Source organism: Maniola hyperantus, chromosome Z (assembly GCF_902806685.2).
Source record: "Maniola hyperantus chromosome Z, iAphHyp1.2, whole genome shotgun sequence".
NCBI classification, from domain to species: domain Eukaryota; kingdom Metazoa; phylum Arthropoda; class Insecta; order Lepidoptera; family Nymphalidae; genus Maniola; species Maniola hyperantus.
In genome coordinates, this window is record NC_048564.1 from 12,977,288 (window position 1) to 12,996,327 (window position 19,040).

Below are 19,040 nucleotides of genomic sequence, written 5' to 3' on the forward strand. Positions count from 1 at the left end.
ACTTGTAAAAAGTTTACATGAATGAAAAAAAACATTCTATTCTATTCTATACCAAATACCTACCCGTAAAAAAGCAATTGTTTTCGTAAGATTATTTAAATTTTTTTATTTCTAAAAAATCTCTAGCTTATTTTCGTCTAAACATTAAACAGCATTGATTTATTATTTACCCCATAGGTGAGTACCAGAATGACTTGGCCCCACTTTAGGCACCTCAATAGGTATCTTTGCCCCACCCTGGGCGCCAGTGAGATAAGATCAGCAATTTGATCATAAGTAGTAGGCGCCAAAGCGGTGATAGCCTAGTAGTTAAGATGTCATTCTCTTATTCAGAAGGTCGGAGGTTCAATCCCGGGCACGTCTTACTTTCAGAGTTATAGGTATATGCGTTTTAAATAATAAAAATATACTTATCGCTTGCTTTAACAGTGAAGGAATAAATCTGCATAATTTGAGAGTGCTCCATAATGTTCTCAATAATATTGTGTGTAAAGTCTGCCAATCCGCACTTGGCCAGCGGTGGTAAACTGTATTGGTCAAGCCCTTCTTATTCTGTATGGATAGTATGAAAAGCGGATATAGTCGGTTGGTACCTACTTAATATAACCTATGTCCTTCTTATATAGACTAAGGGCCCCTGAGGGCTAGACCTCGGTTATTTTATAAAAGATGAAAGTTTCTATGCGCATTGTCCCCAACACAGGGACAACAATCAGCCGTTAGCCACTATGAAGTTTGGATCATGGTGGCTTTGGCAGATAACCGGTACCTAACAAAGCCGTATAATTTTTTATATTTTCTTCGAAATAATATTAGAAATCACGTCATGCATTGCCGGACACTTAGTATCGTGGCATTTGGCAACCCCTTGCCTGACCTTAAGTCTTTATTACCTGTTATCTCTTATCTTATCTGCCTAAGCCATCGTGATTCAAACTTCATAGTCGCTGATCGTTCCTCCCTGTGTTGGGGAGAGAAACTTTCAGCTTTCATAAAATAACGAAGGTCTGACCCTCACAGGTTCTTTCTCTATTATTATTGTAGGAAGATTTAGGTGAACGTTAATGAAACAACAATAATTTTATTGGAACCTATTTATTCCCGATTCCATATTTTATAAAACAGAATGTCTAACTTATATTATAATTATTTACGAGTGTGCATTACATGCGTTATGATGTAACTGTAATAATAATATATAATTTATTAACAAATTAGTAGGTTATAACGGTGGTAAAATAAATATTAATCTTAACATTACACAAACCAATCACTGACCTCTATGTGCCTTCATCACTAGAAGAGTCATTTCGAACAAAAAAAAATCGGAACGAACAAAAATAGGCGACAGTACACAACTAACACGTTACGTACGTACAAATACCTACGTACGGGGAATTACGTACAAAATTATACATCGTCTGTTGTCTGTTTTTAGAGGAGTCTCCGAGCGCTCCTAAACGCGTCCCATACTAACGAAGTTTGATCATTATTTTAAAATTATCCAATTATTAATCAATGTATTAAAAATCTTATTTCTCACTTTAAATTATTTTGTTTTGAGCATCGGTTTGAAAATTTAAAATTACGTTTGCCCGTCCATACTAACTGACAGATTTACCTTAAAGCTTATGCCACGTTAGTTAACATGAAACATTACACAAGCCATCTCTGTATAGCAATAAACGTAGAATCATTGACTAATTATTACTTTAAGAATCTCACATCAAAGCCCTATCAAGAGTCTCACACTCAAGCGAAATCAGTGTTCGTGGAATAGAACGGGTCGCAATTCGCAGTGGTGATTTTAACAATTTATTCAGAAACAACCAAACATTACTTTAACGGAGGTTGCAGGTAGAATAAATTAATATTTAATAATAAAAAACAAAATTTATTAAAGACAAGCCAAAGATGTTCCAAATAAGCTATACTATACCACTTTATAGCCTCGATAGCTCAACGGTTAAAGGAGCGGACTGAAAACCGAAAGGTCGCCGGTTCACACCCCGCCCGTTATACTATTGTCGTACCTACTCCTAGCACAAGCTTTACGCTTAATTGGAGGGGAAAGAGGAATATTAGTCAGCAAGATAAACTTGGCTAAAAAAAAGGCTTTGGTTTAAAAAAATACTTGCATGTGTATTTCCTTAATGAATTATCTGCGTACGGCGGCGTGTCCATATCATACCTACAAATAATTCAAAAATGCGTCGTTTCCGTTCAATGTCAACTCCGATTTCGCTTAGAGCAGCAAGACTTGTTGCATTTCCGTAATTAATACTAAGTATAATTAACCTACTGGTAGATAGTAGTGAAAATATAAATATTTATCCTGATATAAATCGTAAGGCATTAAGTCGATTATATTAATTTATATGGTACAATGGACGACACACTTTACGCCAACTTCAAAGATGGCGCAGGTTTACGGCCAACAGTTTCGTAAAAATACCGTAACAGTGACATCTATCGTGAAACTCTATCTGAATTTCAAGCCTTTTAGTTGTCTTAGGTAGTAAAGTAAGCTGATGTTAAATAGATGGCGTTAAGAATACTCGATCAATAAAAATCGATACCTTACCACCGTTAACGTGAATCGAATTCCGCGTCGCACAAAGAAGTCTCATATCAAATCTTGGACAAAACTATCGGACTTGGTAAAAAATGAAACCATAGTATGTGGACATCAATTTATTACAGATTTTTACCATTAAGACATTCACTACTCGATTTTAAAATTTATAAGCATGCGTTTTGGAATAAGTAGCTACTTTACTTTGGCAAAATGTCTTGAGTAGGTATTTTTTTTTAAATCTTTATTATATAAACACTTATCGAAGGTTTTAGGTTAACATATAAGAACATCCTTATATTATATACTTACTTTATAAATTCTTGAATGACAACGTACAGCTCAAACCTACGATTTTAGAAACATACAATGCTGCGGAGTTCTATAAACAACGTAGGAAAGGATTTTTGAAAATTGATCCTAAGTGGCGAATCGCAGAAAAATTTACATACATTGCAAATTGACCTTTATGTCGACCGCGTAATGCATAAGTTTTTACCGAGAAAAATTATGGAGGGACAGGATTTTGGGTGACGTAATAATTTGTGGAACACTTTTTTATATATCTTTCATTAAATGGATATGCTAGTAAAATACGTTATGCCAGGAACAGTATAGGTACCTATTATATTTTCAAGTGGTCTCATTTTTGTAGATTTTGTCTGGATTTTATAAAAGTTCTTCAGTGTGCGACGTCGTTATTCGTTAATATTATCTATAAAGGTGACGTAGAATAATTTTACGTGTCCTTTCGAATCCAGTCGTGGTACGCTGTGGTGGTGCTCGTCGAAGTCTGCCAAGATCTTCTCGAAGAAAGCTTACTCGGCTCTACCGATTTGTATGAAATTTTGTATTGAATAGAATATAAGTAGATATCTCTAGATAAGTTCCCGTGGTAATTCAGGTATAGCACCAATCAAATCAAAAGATGCCGTGAGAAGCTCTCACGCGCCAGGTACTTCACTTTACCCATATTATAAATAATAAAGTGTTTGTTTGTTCGTCTGTCAACATGTCGCAACAGAGTAACGAATCGAAGTGATTTTTCGCATGGTTACAGTTAAATACCTGGGCAGTATCTATAGTACGCGACAGGCAGTTAAATGGCAATGGGAGAAGGGACGCCCAGCACACTCGCACAGGTCCCGCGCTAACCCGGTGCGAGCGAGCGCGGGTGACGTGCGGGTGTGTGCGGTGTTCCCCTACCTCATACCCCGATTGCCATCTCAGCCTGTCGCGGAGTATATAGTACTTTTTATGCTGGAAAACCATAAACTTCCCACAAGATATTTAAAAACCTTAATCCACGCGAAAGAAGGCCCTGTGAAACGGCATCAGCTATTACTAAGTAAATAATTAATTATAAAGTGTGTCGTCACAATGTTCCACAGTCCACTTATTATTGTGTAATGTGTCCAACGCCGAATACCGGCAACCTATACAATATAGACATTATACATAGGCACCTAAATGTACTCATAACATGCGTTCTAAAGCGTAATTGGTATCATATGGGTCATGTAAACTTAAATCACTAGATGTAGCTGAACACGTTTTATCTGAGATCATCCGGACTTTGAAATCTTAGGCACTTCCTCTGAGTTAGTTGAGGTAACATTTCGAGTGCAGAATCGAAGGCAAAAAAGACGCCATGAATTCACACCTAAAGTAATGTTAGCCGCTAATTATGAGTAGGTTTAGGCTGATTTTCCACCAGAGATGTGCTATACCGCGTAGCTATGAATGCGTTTGGTATCCACCAATCATATTCATTGGTGCACATAGCTTAGCACTGGTGGAAAGGATTCAACTAAGAAATGTTTTTTATATGGAAGGATGCGTGCTATGGATGCCTGCTATGGGCCGTCGCGAGTGTTGTAGCTATGTATGTGCATCGCATACAGGCGCATCTTCCTCGCACAGCTACATAACTTAGCATTGGTGGAACCGGTCACATATTTTCGTAGCGTAGATTTCACATCTTCGCAGCATAGCTGCATGGCACATCTCAGGCATCTACTTAAGTGGAACGAATTGGAGATGTGTTCAGTAGACCAATCTGATTATTATTAACAGATGACGTGAAAAATTATTAAGTCATCTATCAATAATCTGATTGGATTGCTGAACATCTCCGCTTTGGCGGATACCGGGACTTACAGTGAATATCTTAGTAGTGTATTGTCGGTTCGATATGAACGAAAACTAAAATAAGTATGGAAAGCAGTGAACTACGTAGCGCTCGCTTACAATCGGCGGCTGGCAATACCTGGCAATAATAATAAATAGGTGTGAACCCAAGGCGTGAACGCGCGCTCAAACACACGACCGAACATACTAAAACTTCTCTTAATACTTTAACGCATCATAAAATATGGTAAGTGACATATTATGCTGTACCCCTGTGAAAAATGACATACCTAATATGTATCTCAATGATCTTAAGTCAGTCGGATGTGACTTGCAAATCATGCAGAGCAGTTTTGGTACGCAGTGTCACTAGACTCTACCCTCGAAATCTTACTTAGACTTCGAGGGTAGAGTCTAGTACATAATTTGCACAACACATAGACCAAAAGACAGTAAGTCTTATTGCCTTGGATGTACGAGAATGAACTTTAAACGCACTTTTTGTCTGCCTTGCAAAAGCTAAAAGTTTGTCGAGCTTTGCTGAAAATCTGACAGGTCGGCATGGCAAAGGATTTTTAATTGATATCTTCATCTTATTTTACCTTAAAACTTCCTTTAATTTAATAACATCTATTTTGTAGACATCGTAACCAGAAGACTTGGATATACGAATAAAACGTCCCGTGAATGACTATTATTCAATGGAATGCGTTAGAACTCCTCGGCACTCCATAATTTACAATGCCATCCCGTCCTATCATTGAATGTAGGTCTTGGATTCAAAAATATTATCGCTTCTATTCGTCTATTAGATTTAGCGTTCCGGTACGATGCCGTGTAGAAACCAAAGGGGTATGGGTTTAATAAATACTGCCATATCCCTTCCAGGTTAGCCCGCTTCCATCTTAGACTGCATCATCACTTACCACCAGGTGAGATTGCAGTCAAGGGCTAACTTGTATCTGAATAAAAAAAACTTAAGTAACGGCCATTCACTTAAAACTCAAGTAGCCGGAACACTTTTTGTTACTGCAGACATCACAACACATTAACTCTTATTGCTATCGTAAAATTAGGTCACCAGTTATTTTACTTGTCACTTATAAGTAAAATACGTTCTGGCAAAGCATGACCGGGACTGAATGACCTTCCAATGACCTAATATCACAACGACCAATCGAAGCACGCCTCCAACAAGAGCGCTAAAAACGCCGCGAGAGTGGCAAGCGAACGTTTTCATGTAAAATGTGTAACTCCGAACGCCTTCTGTCGCGTCATGATACCCATCAACACATTAATGCATATTGACCGCCATGGGGATCGCAACTGGCAAGCTTTGCCAAAACGTACCCCAATAGACCCTCTAGACTGTCAACATCGTAAGACAAACTGTTTTATAATGCAAAATATATATTATTATATACCGGTACTTTTTTATTTTTTCTTCATCCCTTTTTAAAATTGACAGCCCAGAAGCGTATAACTATATCGCAAAGACACACGTTACATAGTCGTTGATCATACAAAACCCATCCAAGTAAGTATCTACAAAATTACGCTACTTTGGCAATTTGTACTCATGTGCAAATATGTGCATGGTATCCAGCTGGGATAATTGGGTATTTGACTCCAATTTTTTTTTTACTTTATTATAAACTATGATAAAAATAATGACTTGAACTGAAAAAACTAATTAAATCGATCAAATAACAAAAAAGTTATAAGCATTTAAATATATCTGATCAGACAGAGATAGCGATATAGCATTTTGACGTCACACCTTACTAACGCCATAGTAGCTCGTGCGGTTTCTTACAAATTTTCGTTTTGCGAGAAAGGGATATAAGACCCTCCCACTCCAAAATTAAAACGCCTGTAACTTTGTAAATCTTTGTTGGATTTTAATATTTTTTTCAGCGTACGTCATAATTTTTATCTCAGTTTATAATAAAGTATTAATATTTATCAAATTCAAAAGTAGGAAAATACCCAATTCTACGGGTAAGCGGTAAAATTAATCAATTCCTGATTTCTCGGCCGTAAATGTGAACCTACTTTTTTTTTAAATTTCTAACCAAATGGTAATAGAATGACCTTGACAACTTCCCCTAACTTCGCTCTCATAATTGTGATGATGTTGGGTTCTATCAATTTAGCAGGGGCTGTAAAATTTATGCTATTATCATTTGGACGAAGTAATATAATGTAAGACACTAGATCTGATAAAGTATGCCACGTGACGTATTCACTAGTGATGTGCCGGATCATTACAAATGTAGATCCGCGGATACGGATACGGATTATTGGCGTCAAGATCCGCGGATACGAATACAGATCTTAACTTTCTTACTCAATCGGCGTAGGTGCGCGTGACCTTGAAACGATCGTTGACGCAATTTCATGCTTTGCGTCACATGACATGTTTCGACTTGCATTGCGCGAGTAAAAAATAGCTTGTTTGTAATTTAATAGTATTTTATTACTACCTAATCACTCACAGATATAATTTTATCTATGTATTAAAATTAATAAGGTGAAAGATCCGTAAATGATCCGCTAAAAAGTAATGGATACGGCTACGGATCTTATTCCTCCCGCGGATATCCGCGGATACAGATACGGATATCCGGAACATCACTAGTATTCACACAAAATCCGATAGAAAAAGTGTCCGCTTTGAGGTTATTTTGTTAGCAAAACTAAAAAAGTTAAAGGTAAGTGCTTAAACATTGCATTGTAAGATTTTCCTTATTGACAATGTTAAAAGCATCATCAAGCAAAATCGCTTGAACTACAAATGTACTCCCAACGTGGGTGAGAGGATATTTTCGCGAACACTTTTTGGCGCGCTTTAGCTCATCTTGCAATTATTATTCGAAGCACTTGATCTGCCCTTACGTCCATTATGGAAATGTATGAGCAAATGATTATTAGTCTTTATGCCAACCATCGTAAACAAAAAATGTATTGAATGCGGTGATAATATTGCTAGCATTTCGGGAAATTTCTCTAGTCCATGGACATTATGATAAAATAAAATTATAAAAGCAAACAAGCTTCTACATATTTTAAATCCTAATTATTGTATTTCAAGGTCAACCCAAGGCATTATAGTTCTTGCATTTCACGTTAGCACGCGACTGATTGGGCCGACAGGCGGCCCGGCCCACACACAAGCAATGTGCTTGTAAACACGTAACAACAAGTAAAGTTCACGCGCTTGTGAACTGCATGAACTAATACCACTGGCAGAAATAAAATAACAATATTACGCACATTCAATTAGGAGTAAAAGTCTATTGAAATTGGTGTTCTTTTACAGTCTCCCACAGTAGAAAGATAATATAAATTCATCAAAAATCTGGCTCTTTTAAAAAATATAAAATTTCCGCACTCCATAATAATGTGATAAGTCAGCAGAACCTTTACAACGGTAACATATAACTATTGCACCTATCACGAAACTTAGCGCTATGTTTCTATAAATAATTGAGTACAGCATAAGAGCACATTGTAGTTTGTATTAATTATACACTAACACAATTGTACGGTTTATTATTGACGATTCAATCATACGTAGACTAACAACGAATTAAGTGATAGAAATATAATTTAGACACACGTTCTTTACATGAACTAATCATTCAGTAAACACATTTTTTATAGAAACAGGAAACATCGAAACCCCATAAAATAGTTCCTATCGAACTTAACATTCAAAAATGACTCTCCAAACAACTTTACATAAATCGAAACACTAAAATGTAATCGAATCTCAAACCTATTAGGTAATTATATATTTTTGAGTAGGTATTCCAATGCATACACATACACAAAGATCATAATCAGATTAACATTCGACTTACTAAGCGTACAAAGAGATATTTCCCGCTTCGTAAGATTTGGATATGACCCTGTATTAATATTATTTGTTGTTTAATTTAAGGTCTAGGTAATATACATATGTACCTGCTAAAATATAAGAAAACCAAGCGTCAGAAAAAAAAAACTGTACAATTATCACACAAATGAAAAAGAATTCGAATAAATCAACTCTTATTTGCGCTAGAATATCAGACGATCTAATATTGCACTCGCTTCCATTTATTTATACCAGGCAGAAATAAACATGTCCTTATTGAGAATAACTGCCGCAGTTTAGTTAAAACGAGATAGAGCTGCATCTCTCACATAAATCTGTCTTGTTTTAACTCAATCTTAAGTAACGATTAGCGACTCTGAGTGCGGCTGTAAGTGTATAAACCCAAAAAGCAGAGAAACCCAAAGGTGTCAGCTAGGATCGAATCATTTATAGAATAAATGAGCAGAACATTAACTGAGTGAGACCTTTAAGAAAATTCATTGAAAATTATTAATCACACTCACTCATCAGGTTAATAGTGTTGCCATTCGATCACACCACATTCAAAAAGATCATCACAAACAATACTTTATCCAGATTACTTTAATTAATTAAGTATATCATTTTATATTAAAGAATGATCTTTACTAATAATAACGTGATATGTCTGACATCTTAATGTTAAGATTGCAACAAAGCAGGTCAAATAACTGTCCCTTTATTATTACAAATTGAAAGTAAGTTTAAGATAATAGTTGGCTAATTCTATTGTACACAACCTCTGTATTCAAATGGCAGGTCTAAATATATTTTTATCCCCTTCAAAATGATTAAAGCACTAGGTTTAGACCTGACATTTAGTTTAAAGATTTATAACAACAAATGCCACAATGTAAAAGATTTCATAAGTCAACGTTTAATATTCGTTTCAATGAGAATTTTAAAATGTTAAGAAAGTCTTTGTGCAAACTCTTTGTAAAATTATATAAGTATTATTATGATAAATGATTATGCTTTAATGTATTGTACGTTACTTGAGTCGTATTTTTGGTTTCCACAACCATTATTCATATGTGTACACTGAACTCAAAAATGTGTGACTATTTCTTTCATGAAAATTTAATGGTAGGTACATCACTCTTGATTCAGTGAAGGAGTGAACTAATCGTTAAGTGATGGCGTTGACAATATAGAGCCATTGAAGCTGTTTGTATTTATTAAGGTTCATTTCATTAGACTTTTTCTATTATAATCACGTCTTTCTAAACATAGGGATAACCCCGATTCACACCTCGCAAAAATAAATCTTATTTCGTATTCATACTAAAATAATTTATTTTATTTCATACAAAAGCATCTTTGGTGAAAATCAAAACTAATGAAACAAGTGATTGGAAACTTAAAAATAAATTATAAATAAACATATGTATAACAGCTAAATGAACAAAAAGCGCAATTATCTATGGGAGCCGCAGTGCCATAACTAAACAAAACTTAACCACTAATTATTAACTTAGAACAACCAATCCAAATTCATAAATACTTATCATAAATAATTATATATACACACAATATACAAGACAATATATTCCATGCACCAAGCAATATAGCAAAGTAGTTAACTAAACTATACAAAAAGTAACGAAAAACAAAAGTACGCTACACATAAAAATACGTTAAATATACATTTATTTACAATTTAACTATTACTTTAAAATATACAAATTATAAAAGAAAAAGGGCAAGGCCCTTACTGCTTATTATGCTGCTAACTTTTACACATTTCATACATTTGACTAGTGTAAGCCTTGTACAAGCAGCGATGGGTAAGTTTTTATCGATAGAAAGAGTCATACATGTACTTACATTACTTTCAATTACATACATTTGTAAATAAAAGACTGCGTCTAATTAGGATATTATATAGTAACTAATAAAATAGATATAAATCATTAAGATACATATAATAAAATATAAAAGTAAGCTGAAGTTATTTCAATTATCTATTCGTAATATTGCTCAAATATCCATATTTTTTCCATTATAATACTGCTTCTTTGCACAGCCTGTTTAGTGTATAAGATAAACTAAAGTCTCGTTTTAAATTCAGACGGAAGTCGCTAATTAATTGATTCAAGAAAATTGGTGAAAGCAAGAAAATCAATCTACACATCTGTATAGATAATAAAAATATATTTCATGAGTATACAGGTCATTATGTGCAGAATAAGTAAAAAATTATGAAAATATATACGTCAGTGTTCTTTAAAATATTTCTACTGTGTGTATTCTATTTCCTGCACAAAAAGTCATATTAAAAAAACCCTAGTTCGAAAAACAGCTAACGCATACACACATTTTGATATCCCGTCTGGTAGAAATAAGAATAAAATATTAAGTTATCTGTTAAGTTACACCATAATCATCATATAGTTATATTAATAATATTATAATTAATTATACAAGTTAGGTTCATTACGTAATAGACACTAAGTTGAAAATATAATGGACGAATTTCAAACGCGAAAGTAGGTGTTTTAAATATACTCTGGTATAGAATCATAGATGGCATTTTTGAACAAGAAAGTGTGTAGTTGTATTATGCTTAGAAAACAACAGATGCGCGAGTTTAGACGTACTTAAGACAATAGCCACCTTTAATCTAGCCGCGTCCCAAGTAAAACTATTGGAAATAAAGAAACATAAAATTAAATGTGAAAAAAAAGAAAACCTAAAAAGCTTGAAAAAACCATATTTTGTGTCATTTTCTCATTTGTTCTTACATTTTACGAGTGCGCGTGGCCCATGTTTGTGTTTAAGTCGTATCGGTATTAGTAAAGCAAATGTGTGCCTTTGCGAGCGCTTGTTCACGACTCATTGCTCCGACAGTCACGCACACTTACGCAATGTGCTCGTATACGATGTGACTACAAGTAAAGCTCACGCGCGCTCGTGAATTGCAAGAGTTAATAGGTGTCAATTTTCAGTCAGATTTTTTCCAGTATTTTTATTAACTTGGGAAGGCTTAAATTTCGCGTACATTAGATCGTCCCATGACCGTATTTCTCTTCTCAATCGTTTACTCTTGACAGAGTGGTTGTGGCTATGAATTCTTCTGCTCGTGCGACCGTGACGTCAGCTGTCCCCCAAAATAAAATTCTACGCGAACGAATTCGCGGGCATCAGCTAATGATCATAGCTCATCGCGACTTTTTGCTAATATACAGCCGCCAAAAGGTCGAGATTTTGGTGTGCTTATCATCAGGTGGGAGGTCATCATACACGCGGACGGTCATGGTACGATATAAAAGGCGAAACAAACACGACGTGCGACGGAATCTCGACACTGAACGAAATTTTGCGTGGAAGATTTGTAACTCAAGAAAGTGTATAAGTTTGTTCGTATTATATGGCGCATAAAATTTCGCTGATGAATAAATCAAAATATACAAAACGCGCGTTAGTAGAAGAGACCCTACTGCGATTGCCTTTGCCTACGCGTATGTGACGTCTCTATTTCTTTTTTACATATAGTATTACACCAAGTTGTAATACTAGTTTTCCACAAAACTTGTTAAAAATATAAAATATTATGCCAAATTAGTATTATTACTGTTTTAAACATGCTCTTGTGTTAGCAAAAATGTAAAGCTAACAAAAAATATTATTTACAAGTAGTATTTTATAAGTTATGTATAAAACAAAACTGTCACAACTTCAACCGCAGCATGTATACGATTATTGAATACACGTTTCATACACTGAGAATACATATTTAATAAGTCTTGAAGTTGCCGTGAGTTTGCACTGGCAAAACATATGAAACATGTTGTAACCTTCTTAATGTATCGAAATGCGTTTGCTATGTTGTATGATCAATTTATGGAACTTGTTAGACATATCTATTAAATCTTGAAATCCGTCAAAGAATTAACCCAATTTTCTGCAGTGCGAACGGAAACTCAACAAAACATACGACGACCTGCCAGACATTCACTTATTTAAAGTTTTTTTGGTGTAAACTCACGATAAACACGGTATAAGCACTGCAACACAACGAAGGCATGAGTTTGGCCCTCGACGCTTCGCAACATAAACGTTCATATTTTTTCAATCTTCATACAGTTCCTTGTGTTACCACTTTAAGGCCCTTTACATACTGCATACGATCAAAATCCGAGAATTATCGATCTGAAGCAGATATACTATTTGTATGAAATGTTGCACATAAGAATCGCGCACAGAATTCGCAAGCAACAGTCACGCAATTCTGTCAAAACGATACAGTATAAAATCGGCATCCAGATTTAATACGACTTTCTAGATCTGAATTTTGGATCGGATACAATGCATATAGAGCCTTAAGCAGGCTACTCACACACCTGCCGCAGGGGCAATCTAGGAATTTAACCCCAAAATTGCCCTCTTAATTGTTATGTGTATAAGCAAGCAGCGGCAATTTCCTAGATCATCCCTGCCGCCCTGCCACACGGGCTTGTGTGTAGCGCAATTGGGGCAATTTCTCAATCAGTTCGCCAATCTGACGACACGTGTGTTCCGCGTGACATATACACTCACACTGAACGGCAGGCATGTGTGTAGAAAGAAAAAGAAATTTAATTTGTCCCTTACGTGCGACTTAGATTGCCCCTGCGGCAGGTATGCGAGTACCCTGCTTTAGGAGCCGCATTGGACGGGCAGCCATTGTAAGCTCGGGCGCGAGGATACGCGTTTTGCCTTATTACAAAGAGTCTTAAATCTCTGCCAGAAGTTCGGAGTAGTAGTGCGTTGCGCTCAGGTAGTCTAGCAGTCGCCTCGGCAGCGGTAGGTTGCTGATCAGATCACGCCTGACGTATTTGAGTATCACGAACCTGGAAAAAGAGAAGGAAGTCTTTTAAGAGTGTCTTTTTTGGACGCTCCAAGTCGAGGGTGAGAGCATGCTATTATTAAGTAAAGTTTGCCATAAAACCAATTAGGCTTAACCTCTAGGCTATGTAGAGTTAAGGAACATTTATATAATTTGCAGAGTGCACTGATTCTTGTCTGATGTTACTTATAGCATTAAAAGATGACCTCCCTGGCACAGTGATGAGCACTGTGGTCTAATTAGTGGCAGGTCTCGGGTTCAATTCCTGGCAGGGGCAGTATGGGAATTTATAATTTCTAAATTGTCTCTGGTCTGGACTGGTGGGAGGCTTTGGCCGTGGCTAGTTACCACTCTACGGCAAAGCCGTGCTTCCAAGCGATTTAGCGTTTCTGTACGATGCCGCGTAGAAACCGATCAGGAGTCTGGGTTTAATGAAACTACCATACCTTTTCCAAGTTAGCTTGCTTCCATCTCAACCTGTATCATCACTTCAGTCAAGTTAGTCAGTTCAGGGCTAACTTGTGTCAGAATCCCGACTAATATTATAAAGGCGAAAGTTTGTATGTGTGTGTGTGTGTGTGTATGTTTGTTACTCCTTCACGCAAAAACTACTGGACGGATTTGGCCAAAATTTGGAATGGAGATAGATTATACCCTGGATTACAACATAGGCTACTTTTTATCCTGGAAAATTAAAGAGTTCCCGCGGAATTTTGAAAAACGTAAATCCACGAGGATGAAGTCGCGGGCATCAGCTAGTAAAACAATAAATAATTAAAACAGGTTTTTTATAAAATCATTTTCTTAAATAGAAAGAACGTTGCCGGAAAAATAGAGATATTTCAAGTATTATATCAAGTAAATAAGATGTTTGTTTTGTTATTGGGCATAGATAATGAAAATGTGAATACAAATATTTGAAACCTGCAGAAAACTAAACCTCGAAAGAATAAGACGAATGTAGAGTATCAGGAGTAGGATTTTGGTAACACAAGAGGCTTATGGTAACTAAAATATGATATAATAGGAAAACCTGTATAGTGTATTTAATCTCATTCTCTCGCTGGCTAAATCCCATATGTTTGACTCTTTTTAGTGTCACTTTATCGTGTCATCGAGTTTCAAATCACAACGGTATTCAAGACGTTTTCACTTCAAAAAAGAATTATCAGCGAAATCAGAAGAGCGTGTAGAGGAAGTGCTAAGTACTCTACTCTCTACTACAAGTATTCTAGTATACCTACATGTACTACGAGAAAGTATGTACGTATAAACCGCTTATTACACCAGTAGCTACGGTTGCTACGAGCGTAGAACGACGAGGTACGCCGCACGACCTAAATGCCGAGAGCGGCCATGCCCTTGAACGAATTAACCACTCGTTCAAGGCCATTCCTCCGATTAAGGCTGTCTTAAGCGGAGCTGTGTAAGCAGATCAACAAGGTTACAAACAATCAGCTTCGGTATGTTCGTGTCCGAAAAACTCAAAAAGTCGTTGACTTGGTGAAGAGTGTTTTTATAAACTTTTTATACCGAAGTTCTCACGGGAACGGGAATTATTTATTCCCTTAATAATCAATAACAGACTAAGCCACAACTTAGCGTGGCTGAGTTTAGCTAGTTAATAGATAATTATTATGGAGTGCAGATAATGGAGTAATATATAATGGAAACCTGCCAATAATAATCTGTTTTGAACACGGATCTCCATTCAGCATACGAAGGGTTTAGGCAATAGTCTACCTGGCGAGTTGCGGATTGGTAGATTTCACATATTTTGAAAAAGTTTATGGATAACTTTCAAGCATACATATTTTCCCACGGTGCTTTCGTGTACCATTTTTAAAGCTGTACGCTGTACAGTACTATTATAGACCCAACGAGGGATTTGCGTTTTTGACGTCTGTCAGATACATACAAAATAATCACACATATATACAGATATGCAACTAGCGTGACCCCCTCAGTCCCTCTCGCTCAACCAGAGGTACTTACTAGCTATTGTCCAGTATACTACAACCCACCACTGCACAATAACTTCAAAAACAACAAAACAAATCAAATATTTCTTTAAAATACTTGAGTCAACATAACCTCACTTCACGTTGTTTGTCAAGATCACACGTACAAATACATTTTGACAAACAAAAAAAGTGGCCACGGTGATAAGGACAAAAATAATCATTTTGTCACGTTCTTATAAGAGCTTAAATGCATTTAGCTATGTCGATTTAAAAGTAAGAGTCACATTTGGGGCTACTTCTAAAGGTATTTATTCCGAGAAAATAATACTGTCTCTCGCACACATTATAGTCCAGTAAATAGAGCATTTAACCTCGCACTAAATTTCCGATCCAATTTTTTTTTAGGTTAAGGGTCATTTATTGATCATAAAATCACAAAATGCTGACAGATCCAGACGGAGCTTCGATCGCAATCTCGAGGAAAAGTTTTTGGCTGATATCTCGAAAACTATCCGCTTTAGGGCCAAAGTTATTTAGACCACTATTGTAGAGAATAAAATTTCGCATCTTTTGTTTCCTGTAAACTTTTTTGTAAAACTTATCTTTTATAACTCTTCATTTATAACCAAAAGCCTAAATACCAATTTTGATAGTTATAACTTGAAAAATGACGTACTTTCAAACATACCTTCATCACCTTTAACCCCCTTTGGAATGGAATTTCCATAAATTCTTTCTTAGTGGGCGCGTACGTCAGGATAAGTCTTCTATACGTATACGAGTATAATAACATAAGCTGCCTGTAAATGGCTAAACACGGGTATCCACTGAACCAGAATTTCAAACGCGTCTTCTGCTTGTGGAATTTCGCTAGATTTGTCATTTGGAAAAATACTTCACAATTCATCCAACCTCGTACTTTTCAATACGACGACAATGAGGTCATTCTTAGAACTTGCACTGACTCTGCTACTGAAATATAGAACTCAGTGGGCGATGAAGAGAGCTATGCTACGTGATCAAACCAGAAACGAGGTCACAAACTGACTTAGCTCAACGAGTTGCCAAGCTAAATTTACCTATCAACACTTGCTAGTAAACTCAGCTCTGTTGCTTACGCTGTTAGAAAGATTCGACAGATAACTGACGTGGAAATTGCAAAAATTTTATGTTTTGCCTATTATTACACTATTATGTCTTACGGAATCTTGCTATGGGGTAAAACGGCAGATATGGAAAAAACCTTTCTACAATATATATTATATCAAATGGAAAGAAAATAGTAGGGGAGCCCAAAAGGCTAAATAGGGATTTACTCAAGCGTCGTGGGGACCTATTGGATTGTGAAGATTTGGTGCTAAAAAGAAAAAAAGGTTATATGATGACCCTTTCACTGGAGGGGAGAGCGCGTACAGGTATATAATACGTGTTTTTTATCCCAAATGAAAAATCACAAAATCCCCTCTAGGGCTCCCCTACCAAAATATTCAGCGCTACAAAGGCTATAAACTAAATACGGCACCCAAGTTACCAAAATAATCTAACACGCATTCACCCTTTGAGCGTATTGTATTCCCTATTTCAAAACAACCGGGAAATCTAGCTCCATAAAGCTTTTAAACTCTGTGCAAACATTCTATATCGCTCCTGCTACGATACCAATCTGGCTCAGTAAACACGCAGTAATTTCATGGTAGATTGATGCTCGCACTGATAATATGCGGTTGCGAATACGTATTTCTAATTAGAGAGAGTAGCGGACCATATCGTATCGACAGGTTTAAACGTATTATCTACCTGCTAATTATCACCTGACGGAAACTTCTCCATATAAATATTTACCCAAGCTACTACTGGTGACTTTGCTAATAAACGAGTACACAGTGCTTTAACATGGCCTAGCTTTTTACGCTATAAGAAACTTGTGATCGGACCATAAGCGTGTAAAAAAGCTTGGAAAAAATCCCTACCGCTATTATAAATGCGAAAGTGTGTTTGTTTGTTGGTTTGTCCTTCACTCACGTCGCAATGAATTGACGTGATTTTTTGCATGGGTATAGATAAAGACTTAGAGAATGAAATAGGCTACTTTTTATTCCGTAAAATAAAAGAGTTCCCACGGGATAAAAAAAAACTTAAATCCAGCCGATCCTATGGATTATAGCCAATCCTATGGACTATAGCCAAATCCTTCTCATGCTGAGATGAGACTCGTGTGCAGTAGTGAGCCAGCAAAAGGTTGATGCTATATTTATTCGTCGTGGTTTGGGTGAGTGCTAAACAGTATCTCTGCAGTATCAGGATTGGGTTTGAACTTGGAATTCACAGAATGTGTTGTCACTTTTCATTAGAACAAAATTCTCTTTGAAGTACCGTACTCATCGACTCACTACAAGCTCTGGTACAAGTAATTGAAAAAGTCCATCGCAAAATATGGTAAAAAAATACGAAAGTAAAACTAGATTAAACCGGTTATAAAATGATCGTTAGTGGAAATTAAATAATGTTGGATATCCGTTTAACGGCACCTAGGGTTTTACAACTCATTGCACATTTAGCCACACCGTATAAGCTTAGTATAGTCCGTACAAAATGAGAACTCTTTCGCCATTTTAACTCTATATGTCAACCGTCATGTCAAAAGTACGATTTTACGTAAATTGTACGTATATTTAGCCCTCAGGGGTGAGTGCCAAAACTTGGAAGGGCTAACTTGGAAGGGTCATGATGGTTTTAATTGAGCCCTAATCGATTTGTACGCAGCATCGTACAGGGATGTTAAATTACATGTCGGCGCGACTGGCCAGTGTGGTGGAATGTAGTCATTGCCGAAATAGCTTACCAGACTAGAGACAGTGATAAATCGAATACTGAGACCTTCCACTTATGAGACCACGCTTTCACCACTGTGTCAGTCAGGTCATGGTTGATGTTTTTAAATGTGACAATACTAAAGCTGCGACTCCTGCGCGTATTTTTCCCGAAGCAATACACCATTTCACTACACATTTATGACGTTTTTAGGGTTCCGTACCTCAAAAGGAAAAACGGAACCCTTATAGGATCACTTTGTTGTCTGTCTGGCTGTCGATCTGTTAAGAAACCTACATGGTACTTCCCGTTGACCTAGAATCATGAAATTTGGCAGGTAGGTCTTATAGCAGACATTAGGGTAAAAATCTGAAAACCGTGAGTTTTTGGTTACATCACACAAAAAAAGTTAAATATTTACATTGAAAATACAAACGATGAACTAAAGTTCATAACCACAATTTAACTTTTTTTGTGAGTATTTACAATTTTTATTAGTAGATATATTGTCAATTTTCGAAGATAACTATATCAAGTGAAATATAGAAGAAGTAAAGCCCTTTCATATGATACCCATCATATGATACTTTTTCTATATTCTAAAACAGATTTTTATTTATTTTTAGGCATAATAGTTTTTGGTTTATTGTGCAATATGTCGATAAAATACGATTGTAGAAAGCAATTCTCAGTGCGCGAGGCTGACTCGCACTTGGCCGGTTTTTTGTGCATATCAACAATGTTTTTCCTTTCCATTCTTTCCGTTTGCGTACTGTTCCGTGAAAACACCTACACATTTCACAACCACGTGGGAAAAGGGCAACACAATAA

The 19,040-nt window shown here is 36.3% G+C and overlaps 1 protein-coding gene across 2 annotated transcripts in view; it reads right to left on the minus strand.

Moving 5' to 3' along the window:
• Positions 1–1,085: 1,085 nt before the first annotated feature.
• The window catches only part of LOC117995470 (uncharacterized), a 71,488-nt gene continuing 53,533 nt past the window's right edge, over positions 1,086–19,040 (minus strand). For both annotated transcript variants that reach the window (XM_069508667.1, XM_034983481.2), the window contains one exon: positions 1,086–13,438. In XM_069508667.1, coding sequence (XP_069364768.1) covers positions 13,321–13,438 — 118 coding nt within the window. In that variant the 3' untranslated portion in view covers positions 1,086–13,320. The remainder of the gene's footprint in view (positions 13,439–19,040) is intronic.